The following is a 19,101-nucleotide window of genomic DNA, read 5'->3' as shown; positions in this document are numbered from 1 at the left end:
AGTTGAATTACCGGGTGAGGTGCCCTGGAAATTCAGGACTGACCCTTTCACACCACACAGCAGCCCGCATCGACCCCGCAATATACCAGGTCGATACCGGGTTATTTGTGCGTTGTGAAAGGGGTTTTTAGTAAATTTACCCCTTATAGTAAATTTGCTGTAAGTCAAGCCTGGCTAACCTGTGGCTCTCCAGATGTTGTGAAACTACACATCCCAGCATGCCCTGCCACAGTTTTAGCATTCCTTAATAGCAAAACTGTGGCAAAGCATGATGGGACTTGTAGTTTTACAACAGCTGGAGAGCCACAGGTTGGCCAGGCCTGCTTGTAAGTCATACTTTTCCAATCGTTAAAGGCTTATGCCAATCAAAAATGATGCTGCCTAATTAAAATGAGAATACCTGATATTATAATTTTTGGGATTAACTGATGAAACGCTTTGAAGTAGTAATTTTCTTTTTGCCTGAAATTGTCAGTTGAAAACACAGAAACACACTGTGACTGGAAAATGATGGGAGGCAGAGGCAGAACTCTGGGAGGCAACTGAGTCATCTGCCGCCGGGCTCCTGCTCTGAAGGGGGGCACCTCTCCTCCTATTCTGTGACACCATTGAATTAAGTTAATTGATAGCAGCCACTATCTGTTCAGGGGTCAACTTCCTCACTGGTCCCTGCACCTTACAAATCACACCCTCTTTATTACACACATTTTACAAGTGTCACACCCAGGATTAGAAACCACATCCTATTACACTGGAAGCAGACACTTCACTGATGAAGCTATTTGCTCCTGTATAGGAAATATGAGAATTTTAACTATATGAAGATACATCTCTGACAATTACATGTAACTTCATATAGTTAGAATTCTCATGCTTCCTCTACAGGAGCAAATAGCTCCATCAGTAAAGTGTCTGCTGTTAGTGTAACAGGTCATGGGTTCTAATCCTGTGTATGACTGCTAAGAATGTGTGATTTAAAATAAAAGACAATTAAATGTATACATATGAAACATACACAGTATGTACAGTATATACATTTTTTTCAACCCCCCCCCCCCCCCCCACACACACACACACATATATTTATCTTGATATAGGAAATAGGGGGGCACCAATATTTATCTTGCCTCCGGGCAACTGGGACGAACTTACGCCACTGATGGGAGGTACTGTACAGGAGCTGGCTGGGAGGTCAGAATATTACAACTTCTACCGCTACAATTGTAAATGATGGGAGGTCCAAACAAAGTGACCCGAGCTAGCCCATGGCGCAATCGATAAACCATCGTATTTCTGACGGATAAAGATTGGCTCTGTGCATCTGGTTGGTTGTCAGCACAGCTTAGTAGAAGGGCTGTTACAGAACTTACAGAGAATTTATTTCAGATGTTCTGGCTCTCCTGTAACATCGACCTTCGGAGGTTTGCGAGCTCTGTCTTACAAATAATTAGCAATTTGTAGTAAAAATGATTGCCGGGATTTGGCATCCCTAATCGCAGATGGTAATCAGGCCGCAAGAGCCGGCTTATGTTTGAAAACACAGGAATAAAACGATACGCTTAATGGCCCTCATTCCGAGTTGTTCGCTCGCAAGCTGCTTTTAGCAGCTTTGCACACGCTAAGCCGCCGCCTACTGGGAGTGAATCTTAGCTTAGCAAAATTGCGAACTAAAGATTCGCAATATTGCGAAAAGACTTCTCTGTGCAGTTTCTGAGTAGCTCGAGACTTACTCTTCCAGTGCGATCAGTTCAGTGCTTGTCGTTCCTGGTTTGACGTCACAAACACACCCAGCGTTCGCCCAGACACTCCTCCCTTTCTCCAGCCACTCCCGCGCTTTTCCCAGAAACGGTAGCGTTTTTTCAATCACTCCCATAAAACGGCCTGTTTCCGCCCAGAAACACCCACTTCCTGTCAATCACATTACGATCACCAGAACGAAGAAAAAACCTCGTAATGCCGTGAGTAAAATACCTAACTGCATAGCAAATTTACTTGGCGCAGTCGCAGTGCGAACATTGCGCATGCGCAGTTAGCGGAAAATCACTGCGATGCGAAGAAAATTACTGAGCGAACAACTCGGGATGACCACCAATAACTCTTAGTGGGCGTCATAGCAGATAGGGGCGTGGAGGCCCCTTACAGCTCTGATCCCAAGCTTCAGGCTTCCATACCTTGTCTCTGCTGACCTTGCGTCCGCTCTTCCTTTTATACAGGGTTTGAGATTTGTGTTTACAAATCTTATTGTAGATAATATGGAATGGAATGGAATGGGGGGGGGGGGGGGGGAGCTAATATGGAAGGGGGGTGGGGTACTATCTTATCAAATTAAATTGAAACATACAGTAAGCTATATTCTCCAGCTCACAACTGGATAGGTTAGAAGGATCTTTGATATAGGCTATGATTATTTTTCCGTCAGAAAACATAATAACACGGAATTATAAATCTTATATAATATAAACGGGGGATATGAATTTGAAAGTAAAAGTAACACTTTAATCATCAGACTTCAGTGTAACTTAACCAGCAGCGATTCCCCACTCTGCCGATACGATGATCAGCATTTATGATCAGCAATCCGTCTGAAAATTGGCAAAATGCAGCATGTTAAAAATCCCAGACTCGCCGATCCTGATTATTTTTGGGTCGGAATTGGCAAATTTCCAATTTTCAACATGTTGGATTTCCCCTATCCCCGACCCAGGCATCGTAAGAACAGGGTAGAGCCCCGATACAGTAGCTGCCTGTTGTATGGGCCCCATCAGTGTATACATACAGTAACTTTATTTACGCTAGAATAACTTTACAAAGAGCTGAGCACATTATTGTATTTACTCTTCATTTTCTGCTCATGTGGGATGTCCTACGATTTGCAGTGGGTGGGGATAGAACCACTTGTAGCCAATCAGATCATCTAAATATTCACTGTAGCACAGATGTGAGCTGACCATGTGGGAAGTAGTGACCCGTGACAGGGGCAGTGACATGATGTGAGGACGGGAATGGAAGCCACAGACTGAGAGTTATATAGTGGAAGGAGCAGGATCCCCAGCAGCACAGAGTATATCAGGAGATGAGTGATGTGTCAGTGAGGACAGGGCTGCATGTGACAGGGGCAGTGACATGGTGTGAGGAGGGGAATGGAGGCAACAGGAAGCCACAAACTGAGAGTTATATAGTGGAAGGAGCAGGGTCCCCAGCAGCACAGAGTATATCAGGAGATGAGTGATGTGTCAGTGAGGACAGGGCTGCATGTGACAGGGGAAGTGACATGATGTGAGGAGGGGAATGGAGGCAGCAGGAAGCCACAGACTGAGAGTTATATAGTGAAATGAGCAGTGTCCCCCAGCAGCACAGAGTATATCAGGAAATGAGTGATGTGTTAGTGAGGACAGGGCTGCATGTGACAGGGGCAGTGACATGATGTGAGGAGGGGAATGGAGGCAGCAGGAAGCCACAGACTGAGAGTTATATAGTGGGAGGATCAGGGTCCTCAGCAGCACAGAGTGTATCAGGAGATGAGTGATGTGTCAGTGAGGACAGGGCTGCATGTGACAGGGGCAGTGACATGATGTGAGGAGGGATATAGAGACGGCAGGGAGCAACAGACTGAAGGTTATATAGGGGAAGGAACAGGGTCCTCGGCAGCACAGAGTATATAAGGAAATTAGTTTTACGTTAGTAAGAACAGGGCTGCATGTGACTGGGGCAGTAATATAATGGGAGGTGAGAAATGGAGGCAGCAGGTAGCCACAGGCTGAGAGTTGTATAGTGTAAGGAGCAAGTTCCCTAGCTGCGCACACAGAGTAGTACTGATGTGATTCTCCTATCACACTGATGAAGGAAGATTGTGATGTTAAATATATATATATCTATATATTAAAAGCAGCAATCCCATAAATAATTTATTTACTGAAGTAGTGATATAAGTACCTTTTAAATAAGTATCTATTATATTCTTTTACAAATAATTATCATCTTTTAAAAATCTCTCTGGAGGGCAAACAAATAGGGCTGCAAGACATTAATACAATCAGTCTGCACAAGCCACCAGCTCTCAGCGTGTCATGTGATGACAGAGTGGTAGAGTGAGGATGTCACAGTGCAGACAGAGCTCAGAGGGCTTTCAAAAGCCTCCCTGCTTACTGCATTATATACCACAAAACTGTGGTTGGCAGGTTTCCCAAAGGGATTAAACCAAAAACAATATCAAGGGGAATGGCTAAATACCAACATTCTTCATCGAGCCTGCCACAATGATTTGTTAAAGAGAACACCTATTTCATGGGATTTCTGCTTTAAAGTTCATATAATATATTTTGTTTTGATATGCAGTGTTGCAGGATAACAGCACGCCAAATCACACACACACACACACACACGTATATATATATATATATGTGTGTGTGTGTATATATATATATACAGTATATATTGTTGTAACTGATGCCTGCCACACACAGACAAACACATATACACTATATCACTCCTGTAACTGCACTCCCCCCCCCCACCCACTCACCCCCTACACACACTAATGCTTCTCTTGTACGTTTGCCCAATACTTACAATCTTAAATGTCTAAAATTTTTCTTACCGTCCTTGAGTGGACTCCGGCCAAAGCTTTACAGAGCCTTTGATGGAGCTTCAGTCTTTGGCTAGAACATAATCTAAACAGTTTCTTTTCTTTTTTTAAATAAAACTAAATAAAAAACCTCCCAGTATTGGCATCACAAAGCACCCGGGAATTTTACGTCACACTGGTGCATTTCACTTCCAACAGCGCCAACAGACAATGTAATAAATCGGGGCACTCAGCGTGTATTTGGCATCTCCTGAATGTCCCTCTTTTATTCCCTATTTGTGAATATTAGTGGCGTTATTTAGACTGGCTTTTGTACTACTTTTCTCCAATGTCGCGGTATCACTTTCCTTCCTTCACTATGAAACGTGGAGTCACGTGCGCGGCCCAGGAGCCAGTTCTGCCAGAGGAGTTAGAGTACAGATGTATTAACATTTCATCTGCCACAAGACTTTTTCTCTGCATCACACTGAAGTTGCTGTAAGGTGTGGGATGGTTTTAAAGCAAATCTAAGCAACCAGTGGGTCTCCAGCTGCTGTAGAACTACAAGTCCTTGCATGCCCTGCCAGCCCAAAGCCTGTATTTCACAACAACTTGAATCGTTTGTAGTCGTGGATTATCTGCGTCTGAATTATTGGGCGCTAATAAGTACTGGGACAAATGAGCTAATTCCGAGGGGGACACATATCCTGTCACCGCAACGTCTTTGTACGCAGTGGATTAGAGAAGATATGCCAGTGTCGCAGCTGTTGGAATTTGTTGTGAGATTCCCACTGATGGCTCCTCTGTTCTGCCTCTGGTGTACAAAGACTCAACATCAAAGTTTTGAGTGACCCTAAGGGGCTAATTCAGACCTGATCGCTAGGCTGCGTTTTCGTACAGCGGGCGATCAGGCACAAACTGCGCATGCGTATGCACCGCAATGCGCAGGTACATCGCACGGGTACAAATCGGATCACTGCTCAGCGATGGGTTTGTGCGAAGGATCCATTCGCCCGGGCGTTCGCAAGGAGATTGACAGGAAGAAGGCATTTGTGGGTGGCAACTGTTCGTTTTCTGGGAGTGGTTGGAAAAACAGAGGCGTGTCCAAGCGTTTGCAGGGCGGGTTCCTGACGTCAATTCCGGTCCCGGACAGGCTGATGTGATCGCAGCGGCTGAGTAAGTCCTGGGCTGTGCAGAGACTGCACAAGATCTGTCTGTACAGCTCTGCTACACATGCGATCGCACACTTGCAAAGCTAAAATACACTCCCCTGTGGGCGGCGACTATACGAACGCAGGACTGCAAAAAAACTCTAGCGTGTGATCAGGTCTGAATTAGGCCCTATGTTTGCTCAGAATGTCTATCGTAACTAAGACACCAGGGCCAGTGAAACTATGGCCCTCATTCCGAGTTGATCGGTCGCAAGGCGAATTTAGCAGAGTTACACACGCTAAGCCGCCGCCTACTGGGAGTGAATCTTAGCTTCTTAAAATTGCGACCGATGTATTCGCAATATTGCGATTACTAACTACTTAGCAGTTTCAGAGTAGCTCCAGACTTACTCTGCCTGTGCGATCAGTTCAGTGCTTGTCGTTCCTGGTTGACGTCACAAACACACCCAGCGTTCGCCCAGGCACTCCCACCGTTTCTCCGGCCACTCCTGCGTTTTTTCCGGAAACGGTAGCGTTTTCAGCCACACGCCCCTGAAACGCCGTGTTTCCGCCCAGTAACACCCATTTCCTGTCAATCACATTACGTTCGCCGGAGCGAAGAAAAAGCCGTGAGTAAAAATACTTTCTTCATAGTAAAGTTACTTGGCGCAGTCGCAGTGCGAACTTTGCGCATGCGTACTAAGCGGATTTTCACTGCGATGCGATGAATAATACCGAGCGAACAACTCGGAATGAGGGCCAATGTCCGAAGACACAGCTGCTGGCAGCAACACGCCCGCAAAACGCTCGTGAAATTTCCGGGTTTCATTAGCCACTGCTCGTTACGAGCCACAAACGCCCACCACCTCTCTCCATCAACCTGCATCCGAATCCTCACTACATCTGCCTTGTGTCACATGCACAGTACAACTCAGACGCATGCGCAGTAGGAGAAACAATGCTTGTTTGCGCAATCATCAGCACTGTGTCCATCTCTGCTCAGGCCCATAATCACCCACACACTGATGGTGACTTTGCTCTACAAACACCTACCTGTCGCCTGAGCAGAGAAAATCACTGACTGCACAGAATTGTCCCTGGAGCTGGTTGACCTAATTTAAAAAAAAAAAAAAAAAAAATTAATTATGGGCAAAATGTACCGTACAGTTCCTGCTAGCCTGTAAAGTAGAATATAATGACGCAATGATCAGTGTATCTGTGGCAATACAAAGCACAAGTGATTATTCCTGTGACCCCATCCCAATCCACAGTACATTAAACTCATTATATCATTTCCACTCTGACGCAGATATGTGAGTTACTGTATACCTGCATAAGTAGACACACACATCTATCCTCCATGGAAGCGGTCTGTGCGGCCTGGTCCACTTGGGGCCATGTTTACTAATATTCGTCCATAATGCCAATATTATATACAGTATACTCCTTAGTGACGCGGGCCTGGATGTGTAAGGGTTAAATGACAGATTTACTTGGCCAGTCTGAGGGAATATGACGCAGCTACCTAGACATTGGGGAAGAAGATTAGAAATAGACTTTCATGATGAAGTCGTTTTCCCTAGATATAGGCTTTTATTGGTCTCCTATGGCACACAACAGCGGCTCAGTGATCAGCTCACAGCACTGAGGTCTTAGGTCCTGGCATTGTACCGGAGTAGAGTTTGTATGTTCTCTCCATATCTACGTGGGTTTCCTCCAACTACTCTGGTTTCCTCTCACAATCCAAAAACGTACTTGTGCATGTGTGCGTGTGGAAGGGTATAGATTGTAAGCTCCACTGGAGCAGGCACTGATGTGAATGACTAAATACTCTCTGTAAAGCGCTGCGGAATATGTGTGCGCTATGTAAATAACTGGTAATAGATAAATTGTGTTGGAATGGGATATAGGCAGTGCTTAGGATATTAGGGGGGTCATTCCGAGATGATCGTAGCTGTGCTAAATTTAGCACAGCTACGATCATTCACACTGACATGCGGGGGGGACGCCCAGCACAGGGCTATTCCGTCTCGCATGTCAGTGCCGCATCGCACAGCGACTACTCATTGCTCCCCGGCCCGCAGCGGCTGCGTGTGACGTCACGCAGCCGCTGCGGGCCTGCGTTGGCTGGACCGCGCCCACGAAACAGCGGCCAATCGCCGCTGTTCCGCCCCTCCCAGCCCAGCGACTGCCTCTGCCTGTCAGTCAGGCAGAGGCGATCGTAGCGGGCCTTCGGCCGTCTGGCATGCGCAGTTCTGACCCGATCGCACCAATGCGATAAACTGCAGCGTGCGATCGGGTCAGAATGACCCCCTAGGTGAGAGTGAGAACTTGTGTGTAATGTAAAGACTCCTATCAGAAGGAGTGACTGTTCCTGAGATCCAGTTAATCTCCGGCTAGCGAGTTACATTCAATAACAGATCCAGTAACAGAGAAATATATAATTTGATAGCAGATAAGAACCAATTGGCCCATCTCGTCTGCTCATGTACACGCACTCACTTACATGCAAGGGTTAATTTTTGTTGAGAGCTAATTAACCTTCCAGTATATTTTTGGAGTGTGGGAGGAAATCTGAGCACCCGGAGGAAACCCACGCAAGCATGGGGAGGACATACAAACTCCACACAGTTAAAGCCATGGAGTTTTGTGATTGCAATCTATACAGTTGACACACAACATCTGCTATCTGGACTCTTGTGAATACGCTTTCTATGTGCTGTTTTCTGGTGCCCTCTGTTGGCTGACTCACAGAATGTTTCTTTTGTATTTGGTATAATCAGGGACGAGTTTGAAGAAGATGGCTATTGCCAGCCGTACAGAGGAATCGCCTGCGCTCGCTTCATTGGGAACCGCACAATCTACATGGAGTCTCTTCACATGCAGGGAGAGATAGAGAACCAGATTACAGGTACAGTACTCTACGGGAATGCTTTTTTGCATATTTTATTATCTGAAGTCTATTGAGGTCATTGCATCTATTTGTGCTGATATCCTGAATATCACAGATACAGAATGGTACTCCACTTAGATAACAGTCACCTTGACTATTATTAAATATTGGTAATGTGAATCTGATGCACATTTGCAATTAAATGTTGCATGGTGGCCTGGTACAATGCTAGCAAATATATACCCGGCATCAATCGGTTAGACATTTTCAATGTCTGATTGTGGTTATACCAATGTGTGGCAATGTTAATGAATAAGCCTTTATATAGAGGTTTATTATTAGAGCGCCGTGTTCCCGAATGCAGTCACTATTCATTGGACTCTTTCTTTAATTTGCTGTTTTCCATTTGCATACACATACAATTATAGGATGTTAATTACATTTACATTTAAACATCAAATCCCACTAGTCCTTTTACTGCCCCCTTGTAGGATTATGTTACCCAGACAAAGTTCCGGCACATTCCACTGTTCAGATTGGGTTAAGGTGTGTACACACGCCACATGGTGAGATTTCTCATTTCGATTTTGACTATATAGTCTAAATGGCAAGGAAAGTTAGTGCACGTCTCAAGGTGTTAGGCAGCTTGCGATACCGATTCGATCCCGATGCGCACTCCCGCGGGGTCGGTATCGTAAGGCTGGATAGACTGTGCAGGCAAATCGATCTTGACTATCTAGTGTACTATCTAGTACAAAGTATAGGCAAAATTGGCACTTAGTCAGTATCGTACATTGGGGGCGATTCCGAGTTGTTCGCTCGCTAGCTGTTTTTAGCAGCCGTGCAAACGCTATGCCGCCGCCCACCGGGAGTCTATTTTAGCTTAGCAGAAGTGCGAACGAAAGGATCGCAGAGCGGCTACAAAGTTTTTTTGTGTAGTTTCAGAGTAGCTCAAAACCTGCTCAGCGCTTGCGATCACTTCAGACTGTTCAGTTCCTGTTTTGACGTCACAAACCTGCCCAGCGTTCGCCCTGCCACGGCTGCGTTTTTACTGGCACGTCTGCGTTTTTACTGGCACGCCTGCATTTTTCCGAACACTCCCAGAAACGCCCCCTTCCTGTCAATCACTCTGCGGCCACCAGTGCGACTGAAATGCATCGCTAGACCCTGTGTAAAACTACATCGTTCGTTGTGCCCGTACGCATGCGTAGAACTGCTGGTTTTTAGCCTGATCGCTGCGAACAAATGCAGCTAGCGATCAACTCGGAATGACCCCCATAGACAAAATCGGTGCTTCTGGGCTCTGGGGGAGTTCAAGGGAAATCACAGAGTCAAAACCGAGCATAGCAAGGATCTTACCGTGTGTACACACCGAAATAAGTGGTTTCCACATTTCATTGAGCAGATATGAAGGGTCTGATTCAGGGATGTACACTTTTTAGACTTTTTCTGCCATTGTCCGATGGTGGGACAGAGCTGCAGGGAGCATGTGCTGCGATGCAGCTGCTTTTCTGGTCGCAGTGTCGGGGATGCCGCAACCTGACAGGCTATGGCAGTTTGGGGACAGGGAGTGTGTCCCTTTAAGAAAATGGGAAGTGCCAAACCCATTGTCTGTGTCTTCCAATGCAGGTTTACTGGCCTCGGGAGCGGAGTTCGTGCAGCCATTCTAAATACAGATGGGTCCACATTTATCTTGACCTTTAATAGGATTAACTGAGACTGGCCAGTCGGACTTAATCCTCTGCTGTAATGACTTAATCCCCTGCTGTATTGTTCTCTCTGTATTGTATTGCAGCTGAGAACAATAGATGAAGGGTTTATGCTAATAAATCATGTTGTGCCTAGGCTCAGAAAACTAGTCAAGATAACCGTGGACCCATCTGTAAGTTTAGGCTTACTCAGATGGCCGATGGCTGACCGATGGTGATCCAGTGCTGCGTCTTCGGACGCAGCAGCAGATCAGAGAAGACTGCAGTGGGCGTCTCTTTCCTTAAGACGCCTCCTGCAGCTTTAGCATAATGTCTCAAAGCCGCTGTGTATAAAGACGCAATGTCTGCCCTCATATCGTCCAACTCTGAATCAGGCCATAAATTGCCACATTTAAACGGACATGGTCAAAATACCGACATTTAAAATACAGACAAGGTCCAAATACTGACATTTAAAATGTCGACAGGTCAAAAAGTCGACATGAGTTTTTCATTGAAACCGACTTGTTCATACTTTACCATCCCAGTGGACCTGGAGGGGGAATATAATAGTGTGCCCGCGAGGAGACGCGGTACACTTATACGGTGTCCATGTTGACCTATGTCGACATACACACACACAAAACATGGAAAACGTTTGTCGACTTTCTGACCTGTCGACATTTTAAATTACTGTATTTTGACCTTGTCTGTATTTTAAATGTCGGCATTTTGACCTTGTCAGGATTTTGACCGTCGGTCAATTGTTGTCGGTATGTTGACTGTCGGGATTTTGATTGTAGGTATTTCATACTATGGATAGGAGATATTTATAACCCTAGTGTTCACTCTGGAGGGGATTAAACCCCTCTGCTAATTGTCCCTGCCGGACCTATTCAATGAGCATGAAATACCCCGCATGTAAGTCTGCAGACGGACTGAACCCCGCAGTCCGTGTAAAAAATACCCACAAAATTGGGTCACTCACAGGAAAAAAACATTGATTCCACAGTTTTTACACAGAATCAGTGGGTTTCCCTGCTTGAATCCCGATTTTTCAGTGCAGGAAAATGGCTATTTAATTGAATAGCCTTTCCTTGCACTGCAGCTAATTGAATACCCCCCTTGGTGCAGGGTACTGATCAGTGAGGCATATTTTATTTTGAAGGGCAACATTTTATACTTGCTGTATCGCTACAGCTACCCTTTCAAAATGAAAATATACCCCCTCACTGATAGGCACCCTGCACCTAGAGTGAATACTATAACCCTCTCATACGCACCTCCAGATCACTGCTTTACAGCATTCAAATCACATTAAAGATAATTATTAGGAAGTATTTGAAATGAATAGGATATACCGTATTAGCTAATGAATTGGGCCCCATTTTAGCTGCCGGCCCTGCAGCGGACTGGCTAAGCCCACTCATAGGTTCAGAATAGTTGCAGTTAGTGTTATGTGGCAATGTCGCTATTTACATACAGTACGTGTCAACATTCTCGGTCAGCAAATTGTCTCAACCTAGGAGGTCTATTTACTAAGCCTTGAATGGAGGGAAAGTGGACGGAGATTAAGTCCCTGCCAATCAGCTCCTAACTGACATGTCACAGACTGGGTTTGAAAAATGACAGTTAGAAGCTGATTGGCTAATACTTTATCTCTGTCCACATTACCTCCATCGGGTGTAGTACTGGTGACCGGCGGTCTCCTGACCGCCGGTCACCATACCGACGCCGGGATCCCGGCAGCATACCGACGCCGGGATCCCGGCGGGGAGGGGCGAGTGCAGCAAGCCCCTTGCGGGCTCAGTGGCGACCTGCGGTCGCCACGGGTTCTATTCCCACTCTATGGATGTCGTGGACACCAACGAGTGGAAATAGTCCCTGTTGGTCGGCATGCCGACCATCGGGGATAGTGAGCCGTCGGGCTCACGGAGGAGGTCATGTGACTGTCGGTCAGCTGACCGGCGGTCACATGAATACCACCCCCTCCATCCAAGGCTTAGTAAATAGACTCCTAAATTAGCGCTACAAAGCCACCTAAACCACACCCATTTCCCATAAAAACACGCCCCTTTTCTTCACTGGAATTTGGGCGTCCCACATCACATTTTCCAAGGCTTCAGAGAAGAAATAGTAGTTATCCTGCATTAGGACACATCTCCTGGCACGTCACGATTCGCTTCCTCTGTATCCTGTCCTGTAATTGCATGGTGCTGTAAGAGCAGGGTTTGACTGCTGCGTTATGGAACAGTTAATTTATGCTTGCAGAAATGTATCCATTGTCTATTCTCCCGTCATGAATGATACGATATTTCCCAATCCTTTCTTACTGCTTGTTGCAGCTGCCTTCACCATGATCGGTACCTCCAATCACCTATCGGATAAATGCTCTCAGTTCGCCATCCCGTCCCTTTGTCACTACGCCTTCCCCTACTGCTCCGAGACATCCTCGTCTCCCAAACCACGGGACCTGTGCCGCGACGAGTGTGAGATCCTGGAGAACGTCCTGTGTCAAGCCGAGTACATCTTTGCCAGATCCAACCCCATGATTTTAATGAGGTTGAAACTGCCCAACTGTGAGGACCTTCCCCAGCCAGACAGCCCCGAGGCCAGTAACTGTATACGGATCGGGATACCAATGGCGGAGCCCATCAATAAAAGTAAGTGCAGACTGGTGGCCTCATCAGAGAGGCAAACACCAAACTCCTACAGTTCACAGCAAGGTTTCCCCTTCTCCGCGTGCCAACAAAAATTGTATTGGATTTAGACGAAACAAATTACACAGTCTTCTGCCAATGTGCGACCACACTGAGATGAGGGCCAGACTCGCAACCTCACGATTGTGTTTTTATACTCGCCTACGTTTTTTCAGCGGTTCACATGGATGATTTATTACAACGACGCCTCATTTAGGTTAGTCAAAAAGGTATTTGTGGAAGCTCCCACTTCTTGTCCACTCCAAACGTGGCTTTGATAAATCAGCAGCATTATACCTTGGCCATCCAAGAGGCAGACCGGGAAAAGGCCCAATTCTCAGGAATGTCCTTATTTGTCCTGAGCAAAAAACCTTTTTGAAACGCCCAAATCCGTGTTTACCTCTGTAATTACTCCGGAACATAAATTATTTTTTTTAAATATCTTCTGGTCATTGGAACATTTACAGAATGGCTGCAATATCTGAGCTTAGCATGGAAGAGACGAAGAGACATTGGGGTAAATTTACTAAGATGGGGGTTCTATTTAAGATGGGATGTTGCCTATAGCAACCAATCAGATTCTACTTCTCATTTATCTAGCACCTTCTAGAACAGGCGTGGGGAACTGTTGTTAAACTACACATACCAGCATGCCTTGCTACAGTTTTGCGATTTGGCCATGCTAAATCTGTTGCAGGGCATGCTGGGATATGTAGTTTAACAACAGCTTAAGGGCCTAAGGTTCCCCATCCCTGTTCTAGAAGATAACAACTGGAATCTGTTTGGTTGCTATGGGCAACATCCCATTTTAAATAGAACTCCCATCTTAGTAAATTTACCCCACTGTGGGGCAGATTCAACTACCCGCTCAGGTAAGTGTAGAAATCTATGGGTTTCTCTGGGTGTTAAGCCCCAGAGGGTGCAATTAATACAGATTTTTTTTCTCTTTGCCGTCTCAGGAGCTGCATGGAAAAATCTGCGTTAAGTGCAACCCACGGGCAAGCAGCAATTCATTGAGTAGGCCCTGGCTGACAATTAATTTAATCTGCCCCATTGTGTCCCAGTTGCCTATATCTCTGCAATTTCACATTTAATAACATGTCCATAATACAAACAGCAAAAAGAACATTTTTGTTTTTTCATGTTAGTTAATCAACCTGATGTTTCAGGTGCATTGTGGTTTTTTTTTATGATTCCCATTCCTCCAGTTTCTAACAATATCATAAAACATTTCTTGATAAAATGTACTTTAAAAGAGTGTTCGTAAAATGTGCCTTTTTCCCATTGCAGATCATAAGTGCTATAACAGCACCGGAGTTGAGTACCGTGGCACGGCAAGTGTCACCAAATCCGGACGCCAGTGTCAGCCTTGGAATTCCCAATATCCACATACCCACACATTCAATGCCATGCGTTACCCTGAGCTGAATGGGGGACATTCCTATTGCAGGAACCCCGGGAACCAGAAAGAAGCCCCCTGGTGCTTCACATTGGATGAGAACTTTAAACATGAGGTGTGCGACATTCCTGCCTGTGGTAAGCACGAATTAGTATAGTGTCTGGATGTTCATCTATCCTGTGATCTATTAAACGACCTGGTGTTCCAAATGCATTGGCCTTTGTGGTGGGAACATACTGATCTGAGGACTATGCAGGGCCAGTATAAGACTGGAATCACATTAATATTGCCTGCGTTTGTAACTTCGTTGGCTGCTGTAAGTACAATTGTTAGCGTTATATAGATGACCTTTGATCCATGATTATGACAACCTAATAAGTGGATTTGTTCCTTTCCATGTGTGTGGCCAGATTGGGCATTGATCCAGTTGTCCGGCTCCCGAATACTAGCACACTGGCCAGTATAAGGGTGAGAAGATCTATGTTTCAGTTGCCATCTCTGGTAGCAAAACATCCCTTTTCTCTTTGGGACTAGTTACATGTAGTGGTAAAAATAAGATGAGGGCAGCAGGGGTAGCGATATTTAGATGGCTTTGGGCCTGAGTTGTACGGTAAGTGCCGGTATTTACACAGGTCAGCATCGGTTGACTGTGGATGCATTTCAGTCGCACTGTGGACATGTGGTGATTCACTAGCAATGCCGATTGCAGAGAATATTTATCCATAAGATGATTGAATCGGGCCCTTTATTGCTTTTCACAAAGATTTACGCAAAAAATACATTGCTCTTACATCTAGAAGCCTTAGTGTTCTAGCCAGGTATATATCAGCGAAGTTGTTTATATATTTGGGATACAACACAGTTCTGTGCCTTATAACAATTACAACACAGGTCTGCGCCTTATAACAATTACAACACAGTTCTGTACCTTATAACAATTACAACACAGTTCTGCGCCTTATAACAATTACAACACAGGTCTGTGCCTTATAACAATTACAACACAGGTCTGCGCCTTATAACAATTACAACACAGGTCTGCGCCTTATAACAATTACAACACAGTTCTGTGCCTTATAACAAGTGCCTTATAACAAGTACAACACAGTTCTGTGCCATATAACAAATACAATACAGTTCTGCGCCTTATAACAATTACAACACAGGTCTGCGCCTTATAACAATTACAACACAGTTCTGCGCCTTATAACAATTACAACACAGGTCTGCGCCTTATAACAATTACAACACAGGTCTGCGCCTTATAACAATTACAACACAGGTCTGCGCCTTATAACAATTACAACACAGGTCTGCGCCTTATAACAATTACAACACAGGTCTGCGCCTTATAACAATTACAACACAGTTCTGCGCCTTATAACAATTACAACACAGGTCTGCGCCTTATAACAATTGCAACACAGTTCTGCGCCTTATAACAAATACAACACAGGTCTGCGCCTTATAACAATTACAACACAGGTCTGCGCCTTATAACAATTACAACACAGTTCTGCGCCATATAACAATTACAACACAGGTCTGCGCCTTATAACAATTACAACACAGGTCTGCGCCTTATAACAATTACAACACAGTTCTGCGCCTTATAACAAATACAACACAGGTCTGCGCCTTATAACAATTACAACACAGTTCTGCGCCTTATAACAATTACAACACAGTTCTGCGCCTTATAACAAATACAACACAGGTCTGCGCCTTGTAACAATTACAACACAGTTCTGTGCCTTATAACAATTACAACACAGTTCTGTGCCTTATAACAATTACAACACAGTTCTGTGCCATATAACAAATACAACACAGTTCTGCGCCTTATAACAAATACAATACAGTTCTGTGCCTTATAAAAATTACAACACAGTTCTGTGCCTTATAACAATTACAACACAGTTCTGTGCCATATAACAAATACAACACAGTTCTGCGCCTTATAACAATTACAACACAGGTCTGCGCCTTATAACAATTACAACACAGTTCTGTGCCATATAACAAATACAACACAGGTCTGTGCCATATAACAATTACAACACAGTTCTGTGCCTTATAACAATTACAACACAGGTCTGCGCCTTATAACAAATACAACACAGGTCTGCGCCTTATAACAATTACAACACAGTTCTGCGCCTTATAACAATTACAACACAGTTCTGCGCCTTATAACAAATACAACACAGGTCTGCGCCTTATAACAAATACAATACAGTTCTGTGCCTTATAAAAATTACAACACAGTTCTGTGCCTTATAACAATTACAACACAGTTCTGTGCCTTATAACAATTACAACACAGTTCTGTGCCATATAACAAATACAACACAGGTCTGTGCCATATAACAATTACAACACAGTTCTGTGCCTTATAACAATTACAACACAGGTCTGCGCCTTATAACAAATACAACACAGGTCTGCGCCTTATAACAATTACAACACAGTTCTGCGCCTTATAACAATTACAACACAGTTCTGCGCCTTATAACAAATACAACACAGGTCTGCGCCTTGTAACAATTACAACACAGTTCTGTGCCTTATAACAATTACAACACAGTTCTGTGCCTTATAACAATTACAACACAGTTCTGTGCCATATAACAATTACAACAAAGTTCTGTGCCATATAACAATTACAACACAGTTCTGTGCCTTATAACAAATACAACACAGTTCTGCGCCATATGACAAATACAACACAGGTCTGCACCTTATAACAATTACAACACAGGTCTGCGCCTTATAACAATTACAACACAGGTCTGCGCCTTATAACAATTACAACACAGGTCTGCGCCTTATAACAATTACAACACAGGTCTGCGCCTTATAACAATTACAACACAGGTCTGCGCCTTATAACAATTACAACACAGTTCTGTGCCTTATAACAATTACAACACAGTTCTGTGCCTTATAACAATTACAACACAGTTCTGTGCCATATAACAAATACAACACAGTTCTGCGCCTTATAACAAATACAATACAGTTCTGCGCCTTATAAAAATTACAACACAGTTCTGCGCCTTATAACAATTACAACACAGTTCTGCGCCTTATAACAAATACAATACAGTTCTGCGCCTTATAAAAATTACAACACAGTTCTGCGCCTTATAACAATTACAACACAGTTCTGTGCCATATAACAATTACAACACAGTTCTGTGCCTTATAACAAATACAACACAGTTCTGCGCCATATGACAAATACAACACAGGTCTGCACCTTATAACAATTACAACACAGGTCTGCGCCTTATAACAATTACAACACAGGTCTGCGCCTTATAACAATTACAACACAGGTCTGCGCCTTATAACAATTACAACACAGTTCTGCGCCTTATAACAAATACAACACAGGTCTGCGCCTTATAACAATTACAACACAGGTCTGCGCCTTATAACAATTACAACACAGTTCTGCGCCATATGACAAATACAACACAGGTCTGCACCTTATAACAATTACAACACAGTTCTGCGCCTTATAACAATTACAACACAGTTCTGTGCCTTATAACAATTACAACACAGTTCTGCGCCTTATAACAATTACAACACAGTTCTGCGCCATATAACAATTACAACACAGGTCTGCGCCATATAACAATTACAACACAGGTCTGCGCCATATAACAAATACAACACAGGTCTGCGCCTTATAACAATTACAACACAGTTCTGTGCCTTATAACAATTACAACACAGTTCTGTGCCATATAACAATTACAACACAGTTCTGTGCCATATAACAATTACAACACAGTTCTGTGCCTTATAACAATTACAACACAGTTCTGTGCCATATAACAATTACAACACAGTTCTGTGCCTTATAACAATTACAACACAGTTCTGCGCCTTATAACAATTACAACACAGTTCTGCGCCATATAACAATTACAACACAGTTCTGCGCCTTATAACAAATACAACACAGTTCTGTGCCATATAACAATTACAACACAGTTCTGTGCCATATAACAAATACAACACAGTTCTGTGCCATATAACAATTACAACACAGTTCTGTGCCATATAACAAATACAACACAGTTCTGTGCCTTATAACAATTACAACACAGTTCTGTGCCATATAACAATTACAACACAGGTCTGCGCCATATAACAAATACAACACAGTTCTGCGCCTTATAACAATTACAACACAGTTCTGTGCCTTATAACAATTACAACACAATTCTGCGCCATATAACAATTACAACACGGTTCTGTACCTTATAACAATTACAACACAATTCTGCGCCATATAACAATTACAACACAGTTCTGTGCCATATAACAAATACAACACAGTTCTGTGCCTTATAACAATTACAATACAGTTCTGTGCCTTATAACAATTACAACACAGTTCTGTGCCATATAACAAATACAACACAGTTCTGTGCCTTATAACAATTACAACACAGTTCTGCGCCTTATAACAATTACAACACAGGTCTGCGCCTTATAACAATTACAACACAGGTCTGCGCCTTATAACAATTACAACACAGGTCTGCGCCTTATAACAATTACAACACAGGTCTGCGCCTTATAACAATTACAACACAGGTCTGCGCCTTATAACAATTACAACACAGTTCTGCGCCTTATAACAATTACAACACAGGTCTGCGCCTTATAACAATTGCAACACAGTTC

The 19,101-nt window shown here is 44.0% G+C and overlaps 1 protein-coding gene and 1 long non-coding RNA gene across 3 annotated transcripts in view; one reads left to right on the top strand and one right to left on the bottom strand.

The window, feature by feature from the left end:
* Nucleotides 1-19,101, bottom strand: part of LOC134957357 (uncharacterized) — a 177,557-nt gene that overhangs the window by 116,574 nt on the left and 41,882 nt on the right. Inside the window, exon 2 of the long non-coding RNA XR_010186569.1 lies at nucleotides 6,769-6,827. This is a non-coding gene — a long non-coding RNA (uncharacterized LOC134957357). The remainder of the gene's footprint in view (nucleotides 1-6,768; nucleotides 6,828-19,101) is intronic.
* The window catches only part of ROR1 (receptor tyrosine kinase like orphan receptor 1), a 418,323-nt gene that overhangs the window by 375,935 nt on the left and 23,287 nt on the right, over nucleotides 1-19,101 (top strand). For both annotated transcript variants that reach the window (XM_063939183.1, XM_063939184.1), the window contains exons 5-7: nucleotides 8,499-8,626; nucleotides 12,642-12,959; nucleotides 14,286-14,531. In XM_063939183.1, the coding sequence (XP_063795253.1) occupies nucleotides 8,499-8,626; nucleotides 12,642-12,959; nucleotides 14,286-14,531 (692 nt within the window). The remainder of the gene's footprint in view (nucleotides 1-8,498; nucleotides 8,627-12,641; nucleotides 12,960-14,285; nucleotides 14,532-19,101) is intronic.

Source organism: Pseudophryne corroboree, chromosome 9 (genome assembly GCF_028390025.1).
Source record: "Pseudophryne corroboree isolate aPseCor3 chromosome 9, aPseCor3.hap2, whole genome shotgun sequence".
NCBI classification, from domain to species: Eukaryota; Metazoa; Chordata; class Amphibia; order Anura; family Myobatrachidae; genus Pseudophryne; species Pseudophryne corroboree.
Note: the sequence above shows the minus strand (reverse complement) of the source record. Positions and strands in the feature narration are given on the sequence as shown.